Source organism: Sphaeramia orbicularis, chromosome 12 (genome assembly GCF_902148855.1).
Source record: "Sphaeramia orbicularis chromosome 12, fSphaOr1.1, whole genome shotgun sequence".
NCBI classification, from domain to species: Eukaryota; Metazoa; Chordata; class Actinopteri; order Kurtiformes; family Apogonidae; genus Sphaeramia; species Sphaeramia orbicularis.
Window position 1 is genome coordinate 25,936,240 of NC_043968.1, and position 20,081 is coordinate 25,956,320.

The window sequence follows — 20,081 nt, forward strand, 5'->3', positions numbered from 1 at the left end:
AACGGCAAAACATCAACACTGGTCATAAACGTGACTTGAGAATGTCTTGTGTGCAAATGTGAAGAAAAAAAAAAATCTGTGCAAGGACTCATTTGCTTTACATATTAATAAAGAATTAACCTTAAAAGACAAACAAATGAAAGACAATAAAAAGTCAGTTTTCTCATTAACAACTCCCATATAAAGTAAGACCATCCGAAGTTGAAAAAAAAAAAAAAAAAAACAACCTAGAAGTAATTAATATTCCAAGAACAGGATATTAACAGGTCACACTGAATGGCTGTTGTATTGAATTTCTTCAGAAAATCGCAGGTGGTCTAGTAATTACTTCCAATGCTGCATTTTTCCATATTTCCCCAGAAGCCTTTGAAACATTCCTGACAGTTAGGAACAGGCTCTATAAAAGATCAGAAACATGCAACATCAAAAGGCATAATCACTAATGCTTATACCTAATAGACTATGTAAATGTATATAGTGTTTTTGTTTTTTTTGCCTAATTAATGGAATACAATGCAACGCTTGTAATGTAATGTAATAAACACAGATGTTAATGTCTACAAATGTCAGTAAATGCAAAGTCACAGGTGATTATATCTTTAAATTATTTATTCTTTTTGACTTTAGTAGCACATGATTATTTATTTCAGCTGGTGAATTCATGCAGTTTATGTCTACGGAGGAAAGCTGTGGTTGTGTTCGATGAAACCTGCAAACCACCGTAAACTACTCAGAGGTTTAGTCCCTGGTGATCCAAATGAAAGGCTTGAGCAGAGGTCAGGTGTTCAGCAGCAGCACCATCAGAACAGAGTCGGGCTCTTTCTCCTTCAGGAACTATTGAAATGGGTGTAAAATATCGCCGGCTGATTGGCAGGCGCTGTGCTGCTGTTTGATGTAAGTAGGAAGCCAGGAGATTTTTTCACTCTCTTTCACATTCTATTTGATCTACGGCGGACTCTCCTCGCTCTTTGTTTCGTTCCACGTAAAACAAATTCACCAGGCACTGAATAAACATCAGCTCTGCAGAAATGATAAAATAATAGCTTCCTACACATTCTCACTTCTACCTTTGTCTTCTCCTCAATCTTTTCTCCTCCTGTTTCTATCCCTCACTTGCCTGCAGATAGGTTTGGTTTGGGTTCTTTTTTTTTTTTTGGACTTGTCCTTTTACTAGTTCTATGTTTGGATGCTGCTTTCTTTCAGTATATCTTTAAGTATTCAGATTTTCAGTATATAGTACATTATTTTTTTTCTATATTATTGTTGTTCTAGGAACTCAGATTAAATTTAGCCGCAAACTATGAGTCAGTTCTCCTAAAATATCTGCATAATTGAAAATATAACATAAAGCAAAGCACATTTATGAAACTGTTTTTTTTTTTTGTTTTTTTTTTTAAATAATGTGGTTCTCTGTTTTCAATACCTCTTTTCAGTTTTTTGTCCATTATGGAGGATTTTTTTTTTTTTCCCCCCTTTTTTTTATTTGCACTGGTCCTTTTACTATTTCTATGTTTGGATGCTGCTTTCTTTTAACAATATCTAAGATCCAGTCAGGTTGTAATTCTTGCCAAGTTGTGAGGATTTTCAGATATAGTACATTATGTTTTTGTATATTATAAATTTTTTAGGAACTCAGATTAACTTGCTGTCAACTATGAGTCAGTTCTCCTAAAATATCTGCACGTTTGAGAATATAACACGAAGCAAAGCACATTTATGAAACCATTTTTTTTCTTTTTTTTTTTTAATAATGTGGGTCTGGTTTTAATACATCTTTTCAATTCTTTGTCCATTTTGGAGTATTTGGATTTTTTTTTTTTTTTTTGGACTGGTCCTTTTACTATTTCTGTATTTGGATGCTGTTTTCTTTTAACAATATGTAAGATCAAGTCAGTTTGTAAATCTTTCCAGGTTGTAAGGATTTTCAGTATATAGTACATTATTGTTGTTTTAGAAACTCAGATTAAATTTAGCCGTCAGCTATGAGTCAGTTCTCCTAAAATATCTGCATATTTGAAAATGTAACACAAAGCTAGGCACATTCATGAAACCAGTATTTTTTTAAAATCTATATCTATATTCCGATGCTACTTTCTTTTAACAATATGTAAGATCCAGTCAGGTTGTAATTCTTTCTAGGTTGTAAGTATTTTCAGTATATAGTACATTATTTTTTTGGTCATTATTGTTTTAGGAACTCAGACTAAGCTTAGCCACCAACTATGAGTCAGTTCTCCTAAAATATCTGCATATTTGAAAATGTAACACGAAGTAAGGCACATTTATGAAACCCATACATTTTTTAAAAATAATGCGGGTCTCTGGTTTTAATACGTCTTTTCAATTCTTTGTCCATTTTGGAGGATTTTGGATTTTTTTTTTTTTTTTTTTTTTTGGACTGGTCCTTTTACTATTTCTATGTTTGGATGCTGCTTTCTTTTGAACAATATGCAAGATCAAATCAGGTTGTAATTCTTTCTAGGTTGTAAGTATTCTCAGGATATAGTTCATTATTGTTGTTTTAGGAACTCAGATTAAACTTAGCCGCCAACTATGAGTCAGTTCTCCTAAAATATCTGCATATTTGAAAATATAACATGAAGTAAGGCACATTTATGAAACCCATATTTTTTAAAATAATGTGGGTCTCTGGTTTTAATATGTCTTTTCAATTTTTTGTCCATTTTGGAGGATTTGGGCTTTTAATTTTTTATATTTAAAGTGGATATTGAAGTAATGATAAAAGAAGAGGGAAGACAGAGGATTGGTGATTGTAATAACTGATCCAGACCAGGACGGCCGTCTCTTAAATCTCTCTGTTCACTCTAGATTCCCATTTGATGCTGTTCAAAAGGTTTTGGTGACATTGTACTCCCCTATTAATTGGTAAGATCTGCAAAATTAAGCCATAATTTAATATGTATATAAGTCAGAGAAAAGGCAAATGTTATACTATAGAGTATCCTCTGCTAGTGTGAATACTTTTATATATCTATAAATATTATGTTCTTAAGGCCTGGATATAAAGGCATGTCCTTCCTTGTCCTTAAATAATTCTGACCTGATACCAAAAGGAAAGTTTCGCAACCTTTTTAAACTCAGTTTTGACCAATTTTACACATCACAAAACATATCAAAAGCATGTAGAAATGTGAGTTAAAATCTTTAACATAAAAAAATTCCATTGTTCTTTTTATTCATTTCATGTGCTTTGGCAATTTAACTAATCTAAAAAAAGGAATCTCCCTAAATAAAGGCTGCTTTAATGGTAGATAATGTCCAAGTTGTTGAAGAGTTAAACAGGACATGACTCTGTGTTCTAAACATAATACACCACATATGCCGTGGGTGTCAAACATGCGGCCCGGGGGCCAAAACTGGCCCACCAAAGGGTTCAATCCGGCCAGTGGGATGAATTTGTGAAATGCAAAAACTATACTGAAGATATTAATAACCAAGGATGTTAAAATAATTTTAGGTCAGTTTAATCTAAAGTGTGTCAGACCAGTACAATACTATCATAATAACCTATAAATAATGAAAACTGCAAATTTTTGTCTTTGTTTTAGTTTTAAAAAAGTGAAATTACACAAAAATATTTATATTTACAGATGAGCCTTTTAGAAAAAGTGTGAATACTCTGAACAAATATGAACAACATGGAATGTGTTAAGAGTAGTATGTCTAATGTTACCAATATTCTGCCTGTTATTAAATGTTTTGTGTATTTGTAGATCCACTGTGATCTGTAAGTTGTGATGTATAAATGATAAACTAGGTGCAACATTGTTAAAATTGCACATATTTTTAAAAAATTATTTCTGGTTATTCATATTTGTTCATGTTACGGTTCGTAGATGTAAACATTTTCAGTATGGAATTTGACTTTTTTCACTCAACAACATAGAGAAAACTTTAGAGTTGGCACTATTTATCAGTTCTTATCCTATTATTTATATTATTTTACTGGTCCGGCTGAATGTGGCCCCTGAACTAAATGAGTTTGACACCCCTGACATATGCTTTTTAGATTTTGTTGCAGCTTTTTAATAATAAGATTTATAAAATAAATAAATGCATAAATAAATACATTAATAAATAAATTATAATAAAAATCACACAAATACTGTAAATCCTTTTTGGCTGTGTATTTCATGCTGTCCCAGAATTCTGCTCTGCGAGGACGGCCCTGGCCTGTCTTGTCTTGTTCTGTGCTGTCCTCCCCCTCATCCAGCCGTCCTCCTCCAGTTGACTGTGATCCTGTTTCATGCAGAGAGAGAAAAAGAGGGAGAGGGACGGGAAGAGACTGAAAAAAGAGTGAGAGGAACTGAAAGACAGTGAAAGAAAACTGAGATCCGCTGGTCTGTGTCCAGGTTTTTCCCCGCGTGGCCGTTTTATCTCTTCAGCAGCGTCTTAGTGTTGCTCCATGTGTGGCCCAGTGGCTTATAAACATGTGCCCGTCATGCAGGATAACTCCAGCCCCAGAAAGCCTCTGGACAAACACAGCAGCACACATTTTGAACAGCAGAAACATCTTTCTCCCTGCGCTCCTTCTTCGACACTACCCATCCCCTTTTCATGTTTCCTTTTCGATGGGTGATGGTTTGCGCAAAACTGCGGGTCTACAGTACTTTGACGATGTGAGCCAAACCCATCTGGGACTCAATATCCTGTTTACCAGCTCTCAGCACTCTGAAAACCACAACAATACTGAGCCCAGGCACAAGTTCAGAACTCATTACAGTTTGTTCAGGTCATGGCCAAGGTCGAAGTCTTCTCCTTCTCTGTTACTCTGTCATGTCGTCTTCAGAGAGCAGACTGGTATTGTTGCTTTTTTTCCAATCTGTTTTTTCATGCTATGATTTGTAGGAAAACTTCCCAGCAGCCACGTCTGAAGCTGTTGTGGAGGTCCGCTAGATAATTTACTGAGCTCCACAAACAGCTTGTAGCTGGTTACCAGAATAAGACAACTCTCTGATGTGCTAGATTTGTTTCAAATTTCATTTACACTGACCCAGTTATCCTGGGTTTAGCGTATCTCTTTCAGTGTCTCCCAAAATGCACCTCAAAATACTTGTTTTCTTCCTTTTAGCTGAAACAATGCTCCTTTGTTAAGTCTTATGGTTTAGTTGATGGAGGCTCCTGTCAGCTATTGTGTTTATTAATCATCTGTCTGCTACATCATCATCAAATTAGACAAGAAGCCGGGTGAAAGAATGGGATAACAGGAGCATGTAATGATGATAATGATAGCAACATCAGACCGGATTACAGGGTTCATACAGATGCTTGAAATCTGTGAAAATGCTTGAATTTCAATGTTGTGTTTTCAACATCTGGAAAGTGCTTGAATTTTAGTTGAAGTGCTTGAAAGTGCTTGTAATTATAACTATGTGATATGATTTATGTATTTCTTTTTTAATATTAACTCTGTCAGGTTAGATGTCCAGCCAAAGCTACTTACAGAGAGGTGATACATGCTGGAAAATAAAACTTCTTGTCAAAAATGAAAATTAGCGAGTGTTTTCAGGTTGACTCCAGGTACATTTTTATCTTAATCTTTGTCTCGGTGCGAGTGTGTCTGAAGAACAACAAGTGGCTTCCATTTTTTTGGATAAAACTTTGTGTTCTCCTTTAATTTCTAAACTTTTTACTATTATGAAACTTAATTTCGGATGTTTATAGCATAATATAATGTACATCATTGTGATAAAACATGACAATGATAATCCTTGATATATGTATACCTGCAGATATGGATTTGACCCCAACAATAAGGTGCTGTGCTGGAAACATTTGAAAATGACCCTTAAAAGTGCTTGAAAAGTGTCTGAATTTGACCTTGAAAAATGTGTACGAACCCTGTTATAGCTACAAATGTGTCAGGAATGTTGAGTAAAGTAGTCTCAGATAGAAAGTAAAAAATGTTTAGTTGTTGTGGGTTTTTCTTTTCTAATTTTAGATGTTTATAGTATAATATAATGTACATCATTGTGATAAAAAAAAGTGAAAACCATAATTCTGAGTATATAGATATGGATTTGACCTCAGTGATAAGGGCATGGGCTGGAAAAATACGAAACTGAGCCTTAAAAGCGCTTGAATTTGACGTTGAAAACTGTGTACGAACCCTGGGATTAAAATCAACACATTACAGCAGAGATCCATCATGGTGGTTACAGTCGTTTTAGAAGTTTGAGAAGAGTTTGTTTAGTTAGTGTTAGTTACTATTGTTAATCAATAAGCTTAGGTTTTATCTTGTTCCAATTCAGGCTTATTTCGCTGATATTATCTGCTTTGCTTTGCTCTATATTTCCGTTGAATTTCTCTGTATTTATGTGTTTACATGGTGGTAATTAACTGACTTATTTACTTTAATCTAGTAATTAGAAGACTATAAAGAAAGAGTTACTATAAGTTAATGTAGTTAATTTCAAATAAATTGTTTATACTTGTATCTTAACCCTGTAAAACCTGACCCATTAAACACTAGCCACAGAATTCATTTTTTTTGGAATCAAAATTTTTATTAGCTCTTTTATCATAATCCACAGAAAAAAATTTTGCCATCTCTTTTTGTTTATGATTTACATTTTTAGTATCACATTTTATACATTGGGCGTTTTTGGCAACTTTTTGCTCTCAACAATGTTAACTTTAGATACAAAGATACATTTTTCCAGTAACATTTTGAAAATATATAACATGCTAGGTTTTCTTTTCTTTTTTTCTTTTTTTTACATAAAACTTTTTACAGCCTTTTAATTTCCCTTGAATGGCACCACAATTTCAATATTTTTCAACCAAATAGCAATATAAGAGTTCTTCTCAACGTAACTTTTTGAAAATTACCAAAGACTTTCCTACAAAATGTGTGCGGATGATTTAATGATAGCGACCATATTGAAAAGGGCAAAAAAAAAAGCCTTTCCACTTGCTGCAGTGGGATGATAATCCACCAGGGGACATAAAACACGTATCTGGTCATATACAACAGGTTTATTAGGAAAATATTGAGCTTGTTGAATAGATAAAGGTCTTAGAACCTGGTGTCGGAAATATGATACAAATGCTTTTAAAGGGTTAATTATCTATATAAGAATACCTGCACTCAAACAACCACATATTCAGTGAAATAAATAAATAAATAAATGAACAATACGCTTCTATTGTTATTTTCTCTGATGATTAGAACCCCACATTTAAGTCCAGCAGAAGATGCCACAGAAGCAGCTCCCAGAAACATGAAAACACTTTATTTTAAAAATGACGTGGGAGTTTTCCTAAATCAACCAGGTATTTCCAGTCTGTGTGACACTTGTTACATGTTATTTTAGTCTCTGTCTGCCCTTGTTTCCTGTTGCTGTTGAATCCGCAATTGAACAGAGTTTTGACAGTAACATTTTTGGCAAAAAAGACATTGTATACAGTGTGTAGGTTTTTGGGAAATTTTACAGTGCTGTAGAAATGTGACATTGAAATGAAATGCCAGAAAACTGAATACACTTAGCACATTAAATGGCATACAGGGAGAGATGGTTAGCTGAGCAGCCGGCAGCTACAGCAGCGAGAGCAGGAAGCATCTTATATTGACACTGAGAACAGAAATAATATGTTTTCAGAAAGAGAACAAATGCAAAACACAGGCTTTCCCTAAAATTGTTGAACCTGCTCAAACATTTGACAAGACACGGTATTGGTCAATGAAATACTTGCGTATAATTCAGGTTTTATTTCTGTTTATCTTGCAACTTTCTCCTACTTTACTGTAGTCCATGGGCAAAGTATGTTGAGATCATGTTGCACCTGCCTGAAATGTTAGAAATCAGAGCTGAAACAGGCTTTGATGTACAAAAATGAACAGCTTCACAGAGAATAAATTTGGTCTGTTAGACATGGGCATACATAATGGGAATATATTTTATTCTATTTGTGCACAGCTGTCTGAATACACATACCTACAGTCTTTTTGAACACATTAAGTATGTAAATGCCCATCTTTATTTTATGATGTTGCTTAAATAATCATTCCAGTGTATGCTTGTTGTGTGGAAAACATACAGGGTGTGCAGTGTGTCTGTGTTTCCCTCTGGCCGGGTTTCATCCCCTGCACGCTCACACTGAGCTGCATGCCTTGTTTGGCTCACTCTGCACCCTCGGGCTATATAACCCAGGGGCTGTAACCTAAAGACCTGATACTGGCAGCCTGTGGCTTTCAATCTGACCGCTCTCCCCCACTTATCTGGCAAAAAGCCGTTTTAATTGCTTACACACACAGCCCTATCAGGCCATGTAGTGAGCATGGAGATAAGGGTTACACAGAGTCAGGCATTAGTAACAGGATGAGAGGACCGCAGAAAAACAGAGCTGCGGGGTCCCTTGAGGAGGAAGAGTCAGGAAATAACTATGGCCATCCTATTAATTTCAAACTCAAAGAGTCATTCTCCGGCTTACAGTCGGGCTCAGGAGACAACTGTTGTTCATGTAAATCAAAGCACATTTGACTTACATCTTTAAGATCACAGTGTGCAATATCAATATCATACTGATAACTGATAACATTTATTTATTTCAGTCTGGAGAACAAATACAATCCACAGATCCATCCAGTCCATAGATCCAACAAATCACTCCATGAGAAGTAAAATTTATAACACAAACGTCACTAATTAACCCTATAACACCAAATGTATCATATTTGACAAATGACTTTTGAAGCCCTCTACATGATCAGTGTGATATTTGTTTTTCTTGAAAAACCTGATGTATACAATTAGATACATGCAATACACAGATAATCCACCAGGGGGGAGGAATTTGTGCACCAGAGGCCTTTTCAGTGACACTACAAGATTGTCACTAATGAGAAAGGAGGAACAACTTTGTTAATTTTGAAAAGGAATTACCAATTTGTTAGACATGTTTGTGTTAAATTATGCTTTTGTTTGTTCAAAAATAATTATATTTGCGCATTGAGACTCGATGTATCAAATATGATACAAAATTGAAACTCATACATGGAAACTGATATTTGAAAAATTTAGTTTTGGGGTTTTTCAGAAGGACCAATAAAGGCTCCAGTTTCAAAGAACTGGAATTTTCTGTCAATGATTTAATGGTTCAGGCTTTACAGGGTTAAATGATTAATTTGTACAGCCATGGCTCAGGAGGTAGTGCGGGTTGTCCAATAACTGAAGAGTTGGCGTTTTGAATCCTACTCTGTCCTAGTGATGTGCTGTTGTGTCCTTGGGCGAGACATTTGACCCTCTTTGCCTCCAGTGCTGCTACTCACACTGGTGTATGAATGTTCGGTGGTGGTCGGAGGGGCAAATTGGCAGCCACGCTTCCATCAGTCTGTCCCAGGGTAGCTGTGGATACATATGTAGTTTACCACCACTAGAGGGAGAATGTGTGAGCGAATGAATTTGAGTATGCATTCATAGAAAAGCGCTATATGAATCTAATTATTACTATTATTATTATTATTATTATTATTATTATTATTATTATTATTATTATTGTTGTTGTTGTTATTATTATTATTATTATTATTCATACTTAAAAGGAGGAGGTTGAAAGTTTTTGCTTATTTTGCTTCCCCTTTATGATCTTACAGCATGTCTTGAACTTTGACAAACAGAACATATTCACACACCAACATTGAAAACAATATACACTATCAGAATGCTCAAACAAATAGTACATGCTACATAAAAAACTTAAGACTTAGAGTTCATATATCTATTAAGAGTCATATTTATAAATGTTTTTTTAAAGTGAGAGAGAGAGAACTATCAATAGACACACTAAAAACAGTAAAATTGTATTGCTGCAGGAGCTTGGGCTTCAGCAATGAGATCTCAAGCAGAGAGCTAGATCTAAAGTTTAATATTCTAAAACTATATATAAAAAAAAAAAAAAAAAGGTACCATATCACACATTTCTGAGTCAGTCATAACAAAGTACTCACATTTCACTTGTTTATTCCATTGTCAATATTAATAATAGTAGGCTTATGTGTTGTGGCAAGTGCTAAAAAACTGCTCAGGATGGCCTTTGCATTCTGAAAAGCAAAGCATTCCCTATTAATTTACTATTTTAATTAGTGCAGATGTCTTGTACTTGTCATGCTGACACTGAAAGATACAGACAATGCAAACTCACAATTCAGCCTCATGAATGTTTTAACTTTTGCCGTTCTTAGCCTCTCTAACTAAACCATACCGCAGGGTAATTTAGAAAGTAATGTTTTATATTCCTCGGCAATTAAAAGTGTTATTCTGGTATTTTAGTGTTTGTTTAGTCAAGATCCAGTCATTTTACAGGGTCTAGGAACCTTCTTTCAAGGCAGATTTGGATTGGTGAAGTTTCACAGTATATTGTTTTGACCCATGTGCCCTGCATGAAGAGCTAGTCAACACAGTGGCTGGGTAAATGTCAGCTACACTAGGCTTCTAATGAGACCAGAGACTAAGGAGAGGGCTGACACCATCATAGGCTCTGTGCTGAGAGGCTCATTTACATTCTACCAGGCGACAGCTGGAGATATGAGGGGGAGCGAGACCGAGGCACAGAGGAAGGGAGAGGGAGCTGGGGGAAAAATGAAGAGGCAGCGGAAAGAAAAAACATTACTTTATGGTTTGCAAACATTCCTCAAAAGGAGAAATAGTCTCATTGGTGGGGTTAAATTTTGAAAGGTGGAACCACATAGTCATCCTTTGTTAAACTGCATTCATCAATATTTTTTTTACATTAGTGATGAAAAGTGCATTAAAAAAGCGATATTAAACATTAAGGTCGATCTCATGCTGAATATAAATAGTACAAAACACACGCAATGTTATTAAAACACACAGCAGTGATGAAGTAGTAAAATGGATTTAATTAAAACAATCAGACGTCAAGAATAAATCCAATAATAAACAATAAAAACAGATGAAGAAACTACAACAAGAGCATGCAAAATACTGTGAGAATAAAAATGAGGTGAGTTAAAAATCTTTCTGAAATGTGTTTCAAGTTTCAGGTGTGACTAAGACAACATTTCCCAATCTTGGTGAAAACACCCGGGATCTGCAACACAATGCATTCATTTGCAAATGTATGCAGGAGCCCGAATTAAAAGTTAGTGTGGAGACATGTGAGGTAAAAAACTAGGAAGAGCTGTATAGTTAAATAACACATAGTGTCAGCCCATTGGAACATACGGCTCAGAATATTTGCATTGTAAAAATTACTAGTATAAACATTAATACAGTGATAAACAGTGGGCAGTAGAATAAGAATTGCAGGTGACTTCTGTACAACATCTAGAAAACATCACCACAACCCAAAAGTGAGTCGATAAGCATCCGTCTATGAAGCAGAAAAAAACATTTGATTTACATCCCTGTAAAAGAAACCAGTTTTCTTAATTTGCACACCATTTCATTCACAGGACATTTAAAGGTAATCTTCTGGGACTCTTTCAGTATTTCAATATTTTTTTTATTTTTAACAATTAGTGTTTTTGGCTCTACAGAAAAACATGAATTTGGTTCTATCAGCATTATGACAATTAAACACGTAAGCAATGTTGTATAAAGTACTAGAAAGTCACACTTGAGTAGAAGTACAGGTACCCTACCAAAAAATTTAACTTAGTAGAAGGCGCAGTCACCAACTGAAATGCTACTTAAAGTCTTTATGTATCTTGTATTTATTGTACTTAAGTATATCAAGTAATCTACAATTAAATGTACTTAAGTAATGAAAGCAAAAGTACAAGTAAATGTTAACATCCAAAGGCAAATCAGTATTTTGAATATTACACTGCTGTTCTCATCAACAGATCACCCACAGGTTGAGTGTGGACCGTCGTTTGCACTTGTATGTTACGTGATAAGGCCCAATAACAAATCAGCTTCCTGACTTTGTTGCAGTCACCAGTAATCTCAGCGGTGAAAACCCCAAATTTCCTTTAATTTATTTGTTGTAACAAGTAAGGATAATGCGCATTAAAAATGTATGGGAGTAGAAGTATGCAACTGAGTTAGGAAATGTAGTCAAGTAAAAGTAAACAGTATCAAAAAATACTCAGTAAAATACAAGTTCTCCCAAAATATACTTGATTTAACAGCTGGAGGTACAGGATGTACTTTGACAATAGACGACAGTGTCATCAGCATAAAGTGATACAGTTGCGGAAAAAATTATTAGACTGCCCTTGTTTTCTTCAATTTCTTGTTCATTTTAATGTCTGGTACAACTAAAGGTATATTTGTTTGGACAAATATAATGATAACAACAAAAATAGCTCATAATTTCATTTCAGAGCTGATATCTATCCATTTTCCATGTTTTCTTGATAACCAAAATCACTTCAGTTCTTACATCAATATCTATGGCATTGTACTGACAAAAACAGTGCTTTTAGGAATTCCATGTTTTCTTTTCTGTCTGTTTTAGTCACATGATACACACAGGAGTTAGTACTTGATTGCGTAACCATTGTTTTTGATGACTTTTGATGGTCTAATCATTTTTTCTGTGACGGGATATTATTTCATTCATTAAAATGTTTACTTAGGCTATTTAATTATTAACACAGTGACAACACAGATAAATTACACCATGCAGAGGAAACATTATTATGGCAAGGGTGAACAAACTAGGCCATAAGGAAAGAAAAAAGGAGCTTTGTTGGCCATCTTTGCATCAGGTTTCCAATAACCTCTTTCATGCCATTGCTTGATAATGGAGTAAAGAAGTTTAATCCATTCAGTTACAATTTAAATGTATGTATAAGCCTAAAGTGAATGTCTTTAGAAGTTAAAAATAGCTGCACCTTTTATCCTATCTAATGCCACAGTGGCAGAAGTAATGTTTCTGAAAAGGAACAATTCAAAATGATAGATTTAGAGAGATTTATAGTATTTCTGCCAAGCTACATAATTCCCATATAGGCCTATAAAGGTGTGATGTTACACCAGCTTTATGTAAATGAGTCCACCAGACTGTGGGAACTGTAATTGTCAAATACTGAGAGGTTAAAACTTTGGTCATGTAAGTTACTAGTTGAAGCGGTGAATTTTAAAACGTCTTTCTCCACCAGCTGGTGATGCAAACGCCACAACAGTACACGAGAACAGCTGTAAGATGCATATATTTATTACATGCAAATCTCATTATAGTTTGAAATCAATCACCATCAGCTGCAGCTAGAAAACACAAAGACAAGAAGAATCATATGTAAGAGAATTCAGATTCAGATTCAGAAAACTTTATTTATCCCTTATGGGCAATTCATTTACAGCTTACCACAGACATCAGCCCAGACATCAGCCCACATCCAAAGTGCAATGTGTCAAACATAAATAAATCAGTGCACAAATACAGGACTATTGAACACAACTATGAATAAATGCATTTAAATAATCAACAATAAATAATCAATAAATACCAATGCAGACTAAAAGACCCTATTGGTTCTGTTAACATTAAAAACAACAACAACAAAAAATCATAGAAAATGACTAAAATGGCTTCTGTCAGAGTTTAAAAGTGTAATAGCTGAAGGAATAAAAGATTTGGAATATCTGTTGGTTCTCCTCTGAGGAGCATGATAACACCGACCTGAAGGCATTAAGAATTCCAAAGTTTTGCTGGATTTCAAGACATAGGAATAATAATAAGAATTAGGGTTTTAGGTCTAATTGCAGGTGCCTTTTCTAAACTGCCTGAAAGCAACCCAGGTGTGACTGCGGTGTCTGGCATGCCTGGCAATACAGGGTGGGGAAGCAAAATTTACAGTGAACATTTAGTTGTTTTTTTCTCAGCAGGCACTACGTCAATTGTTTTGAAACCAAACATATATTGATGTCATAATCATACCTAACACTATTATCCATACCTTTTCAGAAACTTTTGCCCATATGAGTAATCAGGAAAGCAAACGTCAAAGAGTGTGTGATTTGCTGAATGCACTCGTCACACCAAAGGAGATTTCAAAAATAGTTGGAGTGTCCATAAAGACTGTTTATAATGGAAAGAAGAGAATGACTATGAGCAAAACTATTACGAGAAAGTCTGGAAGATATTATTAAAGAATGGGAGAAGTTGTCACCCGAATATTTGAGGAACACTTGCGCAAGTTTCAGGAAGCGTGTGAAGGCAGTTATTGAGAAAGAAGGAGGACACATAGAATAAAAACATTTTCTATTATGTCAATTTTCTTGTGGCAAATAAATTCTCATGACTTTCAATAAACTAATTGGTCATACACTGTCTTTCAATCCCTGCCTCAAAATATTGTAAATTTTGCTTCCCCGCCCTGTAGACCAGGCATTATTTTGTTTTCCAGTTAGGAAAAAAAAAAAAAATTCTACATAGAACAGGGGACCTTTACCGTGTCTTTGCACTTGAGAATCATACTCCAACTTTTTGATTATTGTTTTGGTTGTTTGGATTCAGTCTCATGGCTCCCATCAGCCTCATTTTGAGCCATGGCCAATCTTATCCACCCACCTGCTAACACCAAACACAATTAAAAGATGGTGAACAGGAAGTGTTCGGTTGCCAGATATTTCCCTCGGGAGCTGGTGGAAACAAAAACATGGATAACTACATGTATTCATCAGCCATAAGACAAAACGATTCAAAATGTTAGACAAGTTAGAGGGGATGAAACGTCAGCTGAAGTCCTAATTATGAACTAATTTTATCTATCTATCTATCTATCTATCTATCTATCTATCTATCTATCTATCTATCTATCTATCTATCTATCTATCTATCTATCTATCTATCTATCTATCTATCTATCTATCTATCTATCTATTATTTTGGCTTGGCTACACTGACATGTAATGTTTATTTTATTGTCTCTCCAGTAAGTGCAATCTTAAGGCCATTTCATTTTTCATTTTCTGAGCCTGAAAGCCTAAAAGAAAAGAAAATTAATGATTTCTGAGAATAAGGAGCAGAACTTTACAAAGTCATTAAACTCTGTATATAATTTTTAACTCTACCAGTGTGAGATTTTACATGTACATTTCTGGACAAGATAAAAGTGAAATGCAGTCACATTATGAAACGGTAACATGCCAGAAATGAATAACATTAAGTCTCCAGACGGCAGAACCCACTGAGCACCAGTCTCAAGGCTCTGGGATTCTTGATTTGTTGCTGTACAAGCCAGATGTTGTAGGAGCCACTTGAGATGGCTGCCAATCTGTTAGAGTTGCTGGACAGCCTTATGCCAAATTATTCAGTCAGCCATGGTTTCTAGCCTCTGAATTGTAACACAGATATTCAAGAATGACAGGCTGGACTTTCACTATGTGTTGGTTGGACTGAATAAAATAGCTCAAGAACAACATGACAACAGAATCTCAAGGTCAGAGCATCGATTAAACAGTAATGTGACTGTGACTCATAGGTGATGTGGTCACTCATGAAAGGACAGATGCAATTAAGAAAAAGGTAAAGGAAGGAAAAGGAAATACAGTGTTAAAGGTGTTAAAAACAGTTCAAGCAAGCTAGATTTTGAAAATACTCAATTCAAAAGTCCAAACCCCTTTCTTCAGACATCCCCTCGAAGCCACGCCTCCAGAGTACTGGTGCGCAATGCTTGTTCTCCAGGGTTCACGAGCGCTGCATAGCAACAATTCGCCCGGCTCCGGTGGCTCCGGCGGCCCCGATCCATCCATACCTCATTTAGTCTACTCCAACATCCCCACTCTTACAGAACAGCCCCAGTTCATACCTATCTGGTTACCTCCGCCAAGAGGTATTGTGATCACTTTGCTTTGTATGTTTGCATGCATGTGTGTTTGTTTGTATAAGGCTCAGAAGTTAAAATAATTTATGTTGAAGGAATGTAAGGTTTAACAATGGAGTAAATTACGGGGAATAAGTTAACTCAGGTATTTGTTAAAAAAAAATATTGACAGTGTTTACACAAATAACTATTTACATTTATGTTGCAGAATTATTATTTACACATATACACATTTAATTATTTTCATTTGTTGTATTTAAGCAGCTAAAATAATGTGTTGAATGTGCCTTTTCTAAATCAGTTACAGTTACCGGTCTAGGTACTGTTAGTTCCTGATTGGCTGGTTTCGGTCATGTGAGTTGTTGTTTCAGGAAGTGTTGTAGCTGTCACGACACATGCACAGTAAAGCACTGTTGTATGATGAAATCCGTCTCCATCCTGCGGTCTCATTTTATCAAGAATGAAGTATTAACCACCAACGAACCCTCACGTTACATTTGTTTGTGTGTTTGTTTGTTTGTTAGCAAGATAACTCAAAAAGTTATGGACGGATTTTCATGAAATTTTCAGGAAATGTTGATACTGGCACAAGGAAGAAATGGTTAAATTGTGGTGGTGATCGGGGGTGGGGGGGGTGGGGGGTCTGTCTTGGATGAGGTCTGCGCTCTCCCAGTGCTTTTCTTGTTGACGTTACATTTCCTAGTAATTTATGTTAGTGCCAAAATAGTTTGCCGGTGAACTTTCCATCCTAATATAGCTAATATAGCCATGCTCTGGCTCTGGCTTCGTTTCCTGAACAAGTGCTCCAAACCTCTGAGAATGCACGATTCATGCACAAAGAGGGGTAAGCGCAGAGGGGGGAGGGACAAATGTCAGTTGATATGTTTGATAAACATATCACCGTTCAATCATTTCGATTGGGCGCTCAAAATGATTGGATGGTGTTTTTTTCAGTCATGTCCATTCCACAGGTGACTAAATTTTTTTTATTTTTGTGTTAGAGCATTTAATTAATCGGTTGTAATCAGGGTGTGAAGGGAATTTTAAGTGATATAGTACAAAATGCTCCAGGAAAACATCTCGTTCCTCACCTTTAATTGGATGAAGATGACATTAAACACTATGCATTATTCTATCAATAAAACAATTAATTATGTCAGACGAAAGTGAAAAATATTGCTTTTTTGACTGAAAATAAGTAACTTATAGGCTATTTCACATACATCCTATGTCCTCCTCTTGTAGGACAATTAATCAGCTGACCACCTAACTCGTATGAAGAATGAGACTGTCAGTGTCAGTTCAGTCCAGTTTCAGTTTTGGAAGAATTTCATTTATTTCTCTATCAGGGTACAGCAGACTCTGCCATGATGTTGGATGTCACTGTTGTCATTAAAAAACAAACCTGCGATGAACTGTATGTTTCCTTTTCAGTCACTCTGAAGGACATGGCATAAATCAAGTTCTCAAATAGTCAACTTTAATGAGTCTGAAGCACAGGAACCAATTACACTGTCAAGCTTGGGGTGCTGACAGCTAATTACAAAACCTGAAGTGAGGAAACACTTGCAATGAGCACTCTAGCAGCCAGCAATACTGACTGTTGAGTTATATTCAGGGTGTAGTATATGCAATAGTACATCTCTCCTTTCCTGTCAGTCTAAATTGTCTAAATTGCAAGACAGGAGCCAGTCTCATCCTATGTGAGACCACCCACCTTAGATTCACCCAAATGAAACTGTGAGAGCTACCTCTGCATGGTTTCTTGTTTAACACTGTGAGTAACAATACCAATGAAATACTCCACCGGTTATTTGTAAGTCTACTTGACTTAATTAGCACTTGGTAGAAATTTACTCATCAATTAATTAAAGAAAATGTGTCACAGTTCATTGTAGGTCTTATGTAGAGAAAAGCTGTTAATCCTGTTAATACCTTGTACCAGATGTACCTGATGCTAATGTCAGTGAATAAATTTGTGAAGTCACCTTGCTAAATCAGACCCCAGTAGACTTTATATTCACACAGATCATGACTTTAAACAGATATAGCTGTAGATGTCTCCCTCTGTGAGGATAGTGCACAGTTTCTGCAGTTGGTTTGACCAGGACTCAGTAGCAGATGTGTTCACTATATCTGTGTAGGTTCTCATTTGCCCGGGTCATCATTCTTCTTGGTGGTTCTTCTCAGTTCAACTGGACTGGTTTAGTTCTTTTGAAAACGTTTCATCCCTCATTCAAGAGACCTGAAGGACTGAAGAAGTATCTTGGATGAGAGAAAGTGCTAAACCAGTCCAGCTGAACCAAGAAGAACTACCAAGAAGAATGCGTTCACTATGTATTTGCAAGGCTACAGCAATCTTGACCTTTAGCAACCAAGGCATTTTCAGGTTATCCTTGAGTCCAGGTGCACAATTTTAACCCATAAAGACTCAAACAGCCACTGATGACCAAAACCATCTACTGGTATAAACTGTTTAATACCTGTTGATCTACTAATCCTATCAATACATGTAAATAATTGGTGTAAAATACAGTTATTCATCTTTCATGGTCATCAGATATGACCCATTTGGACGTTCAGAGGCTCTGTAGTTACCGTAGAAACACAGTCATCTTCTACAACATTAATTCACCAGTAAAACCCATGGAGTTGGATCAGTGACAGTGGATGGAGACACTGGGTTTATGTTCAGTTAATGAGATTTTACTGAAAAAGACACTTTTAATCAGTTTTCTCTGTTTTGATATAATAATCTTTGAATTTAATCTGAGCTTTAATGAACATCTACATGATCTGTGAATTAATTATAGGAAAATACCTGATGTTCACTGAAAAAAACCCCACAAAATACAGAGGAATATGTCATAATTAATTGCGATAAATCACTTAAGAAAACTTAAATATAGAGAAAAAAAGTATTTTGGAACTGTCTCTAAAGTAACACTGGGTCTTCATGGCGTAAGACAAGGATCACCACATTTCTACAGTACATATTCTTGGTAATAGTGGTAATGGCCAAGTAGGTACTAAGCATATAGTATAGAGACATTATAAAAATAACTGGTGTGATCTGATTTAGATAAATACATGTTTTCCTTTCACTGGATATCAGATGTAAAGTAGCACAGCATCAAACAGCTGCACCACTTTAATTGTTATATTATTTCGCTCTATGAGCAAACTGATATGAGGTGATGAAATGGATGTGGCATGAAAGAATTAATGAGATGTAAATGTTCTGTTAATGTAAGGTCATGACATCGTGAATGTATTCTGAACATCAGCAAACCCCAACAACTGGTAGTAGAGTCCTTTGCTGCTGAATTTCACCAGACTTATATTCATGGTGTAAGATCCGCTTCATAATGAGCAGCATCTGTTCAACATAACATTCTCCATGTTCATAATGAGTCTGAGGAACGTGTGAGCACATGAAGTTATTAGAGATTGTTAATAAGCACACAGATCAAGAAAAAAACTCACTTTAATAGCAGTTTGGGAAGCTAAGCAGAAACGTCTGCATGACTTTTGATTTTGCTCCATTGTATTTTGAAAGTGAAGAAATTCTGTTTAAAGACTTTCTTTCGATGTACGCGAAGCACATATCAAATACTTTTGAAGTTGTTTAATCTTTTGAGGGTGTAATTTTGCAGGATGTACAGCAGTCATCTGGTTCATTAAAAATTAACCAATGATGATTTGGTGTAAAACTTTCTTGCCCACAGTTAAGAAACTTTGGTACTGTAAACATCAATTAACACTTCTCCAGTGGTGACAAGATCTGGAATAGTGACCAATTTAGTAGTGGGCTCCAGTTAATACCCAATATTTACTTTGTCAAGAGGCAACAACTAGACTCTAATTGTGTAATTTCTCAATGATGCAGCTCTTCTCACTAACTGCTCTGTTTAGCCTTTGGCTGATTGTCAACACAACAAATACTGACAGCCAAAAAGAAAACTTGTTCCCCTGTACATTTGCCTCACAGTCAGAGAAAACAAAATCAAAATCTAGTCAGTTTCTCCATTCCATGACATGATTGTGAGAGATGTTTAAGGGGTAAGTAATTATGGTTTTTTATTGACTGCTGAGGGCAACAATAAGAGCTGTTATTGCAGGAGAAGATGAAGTCAAACTCTTCCACACTGAACTAAAACTGACAATACAAACTGCTCCACTAAACACTTGAGCTACATGAGGCCTGACATAAAACATTACCTTTTAACTTAACACAGGGGTAAGATGTGTAATTGGATTAATATAAATATGTGTTTAAATGAAGTAGTAATGTACTCAGCTCACACCTTTGAGACCACTT

The 20,081-nt window shown here is 35.6% G+C and overlaps 1 protein-coding gene across 3 annotated transcripts in view; it reads left to right on the plus strand.

Annotated features, from left to right (window-relative positions):
- LOC115430465 (chemokine-like protein TAFA-2) overlaps positions 1-20,081 on the plus strand; it is a 94,145-nt gene that overhangs the window by 3,433 nt on the left and 70,631 nt on the right. For 2 of the 3 annotated variants that reach the window (XM_030150489.1, XM_030150490.1), the window contains exon 1: positions 19,777-19,822. The exons of the other annotated variant lie outside the window; for it this stretch is intronic. In XM_030150489.1, coding sequence (XP_030006349.1) covers positions 19,812-19,822 — 11 coding nt within the window. In that variant the 5' untranslated portion in view covers positions 19,777-19,811. Of the gene's footprint in view, positions 1-19,776; positions 19,823-20,081 lie in introns of those variants that run through there. 3 annotated transcript variants of the gene reach the window in all.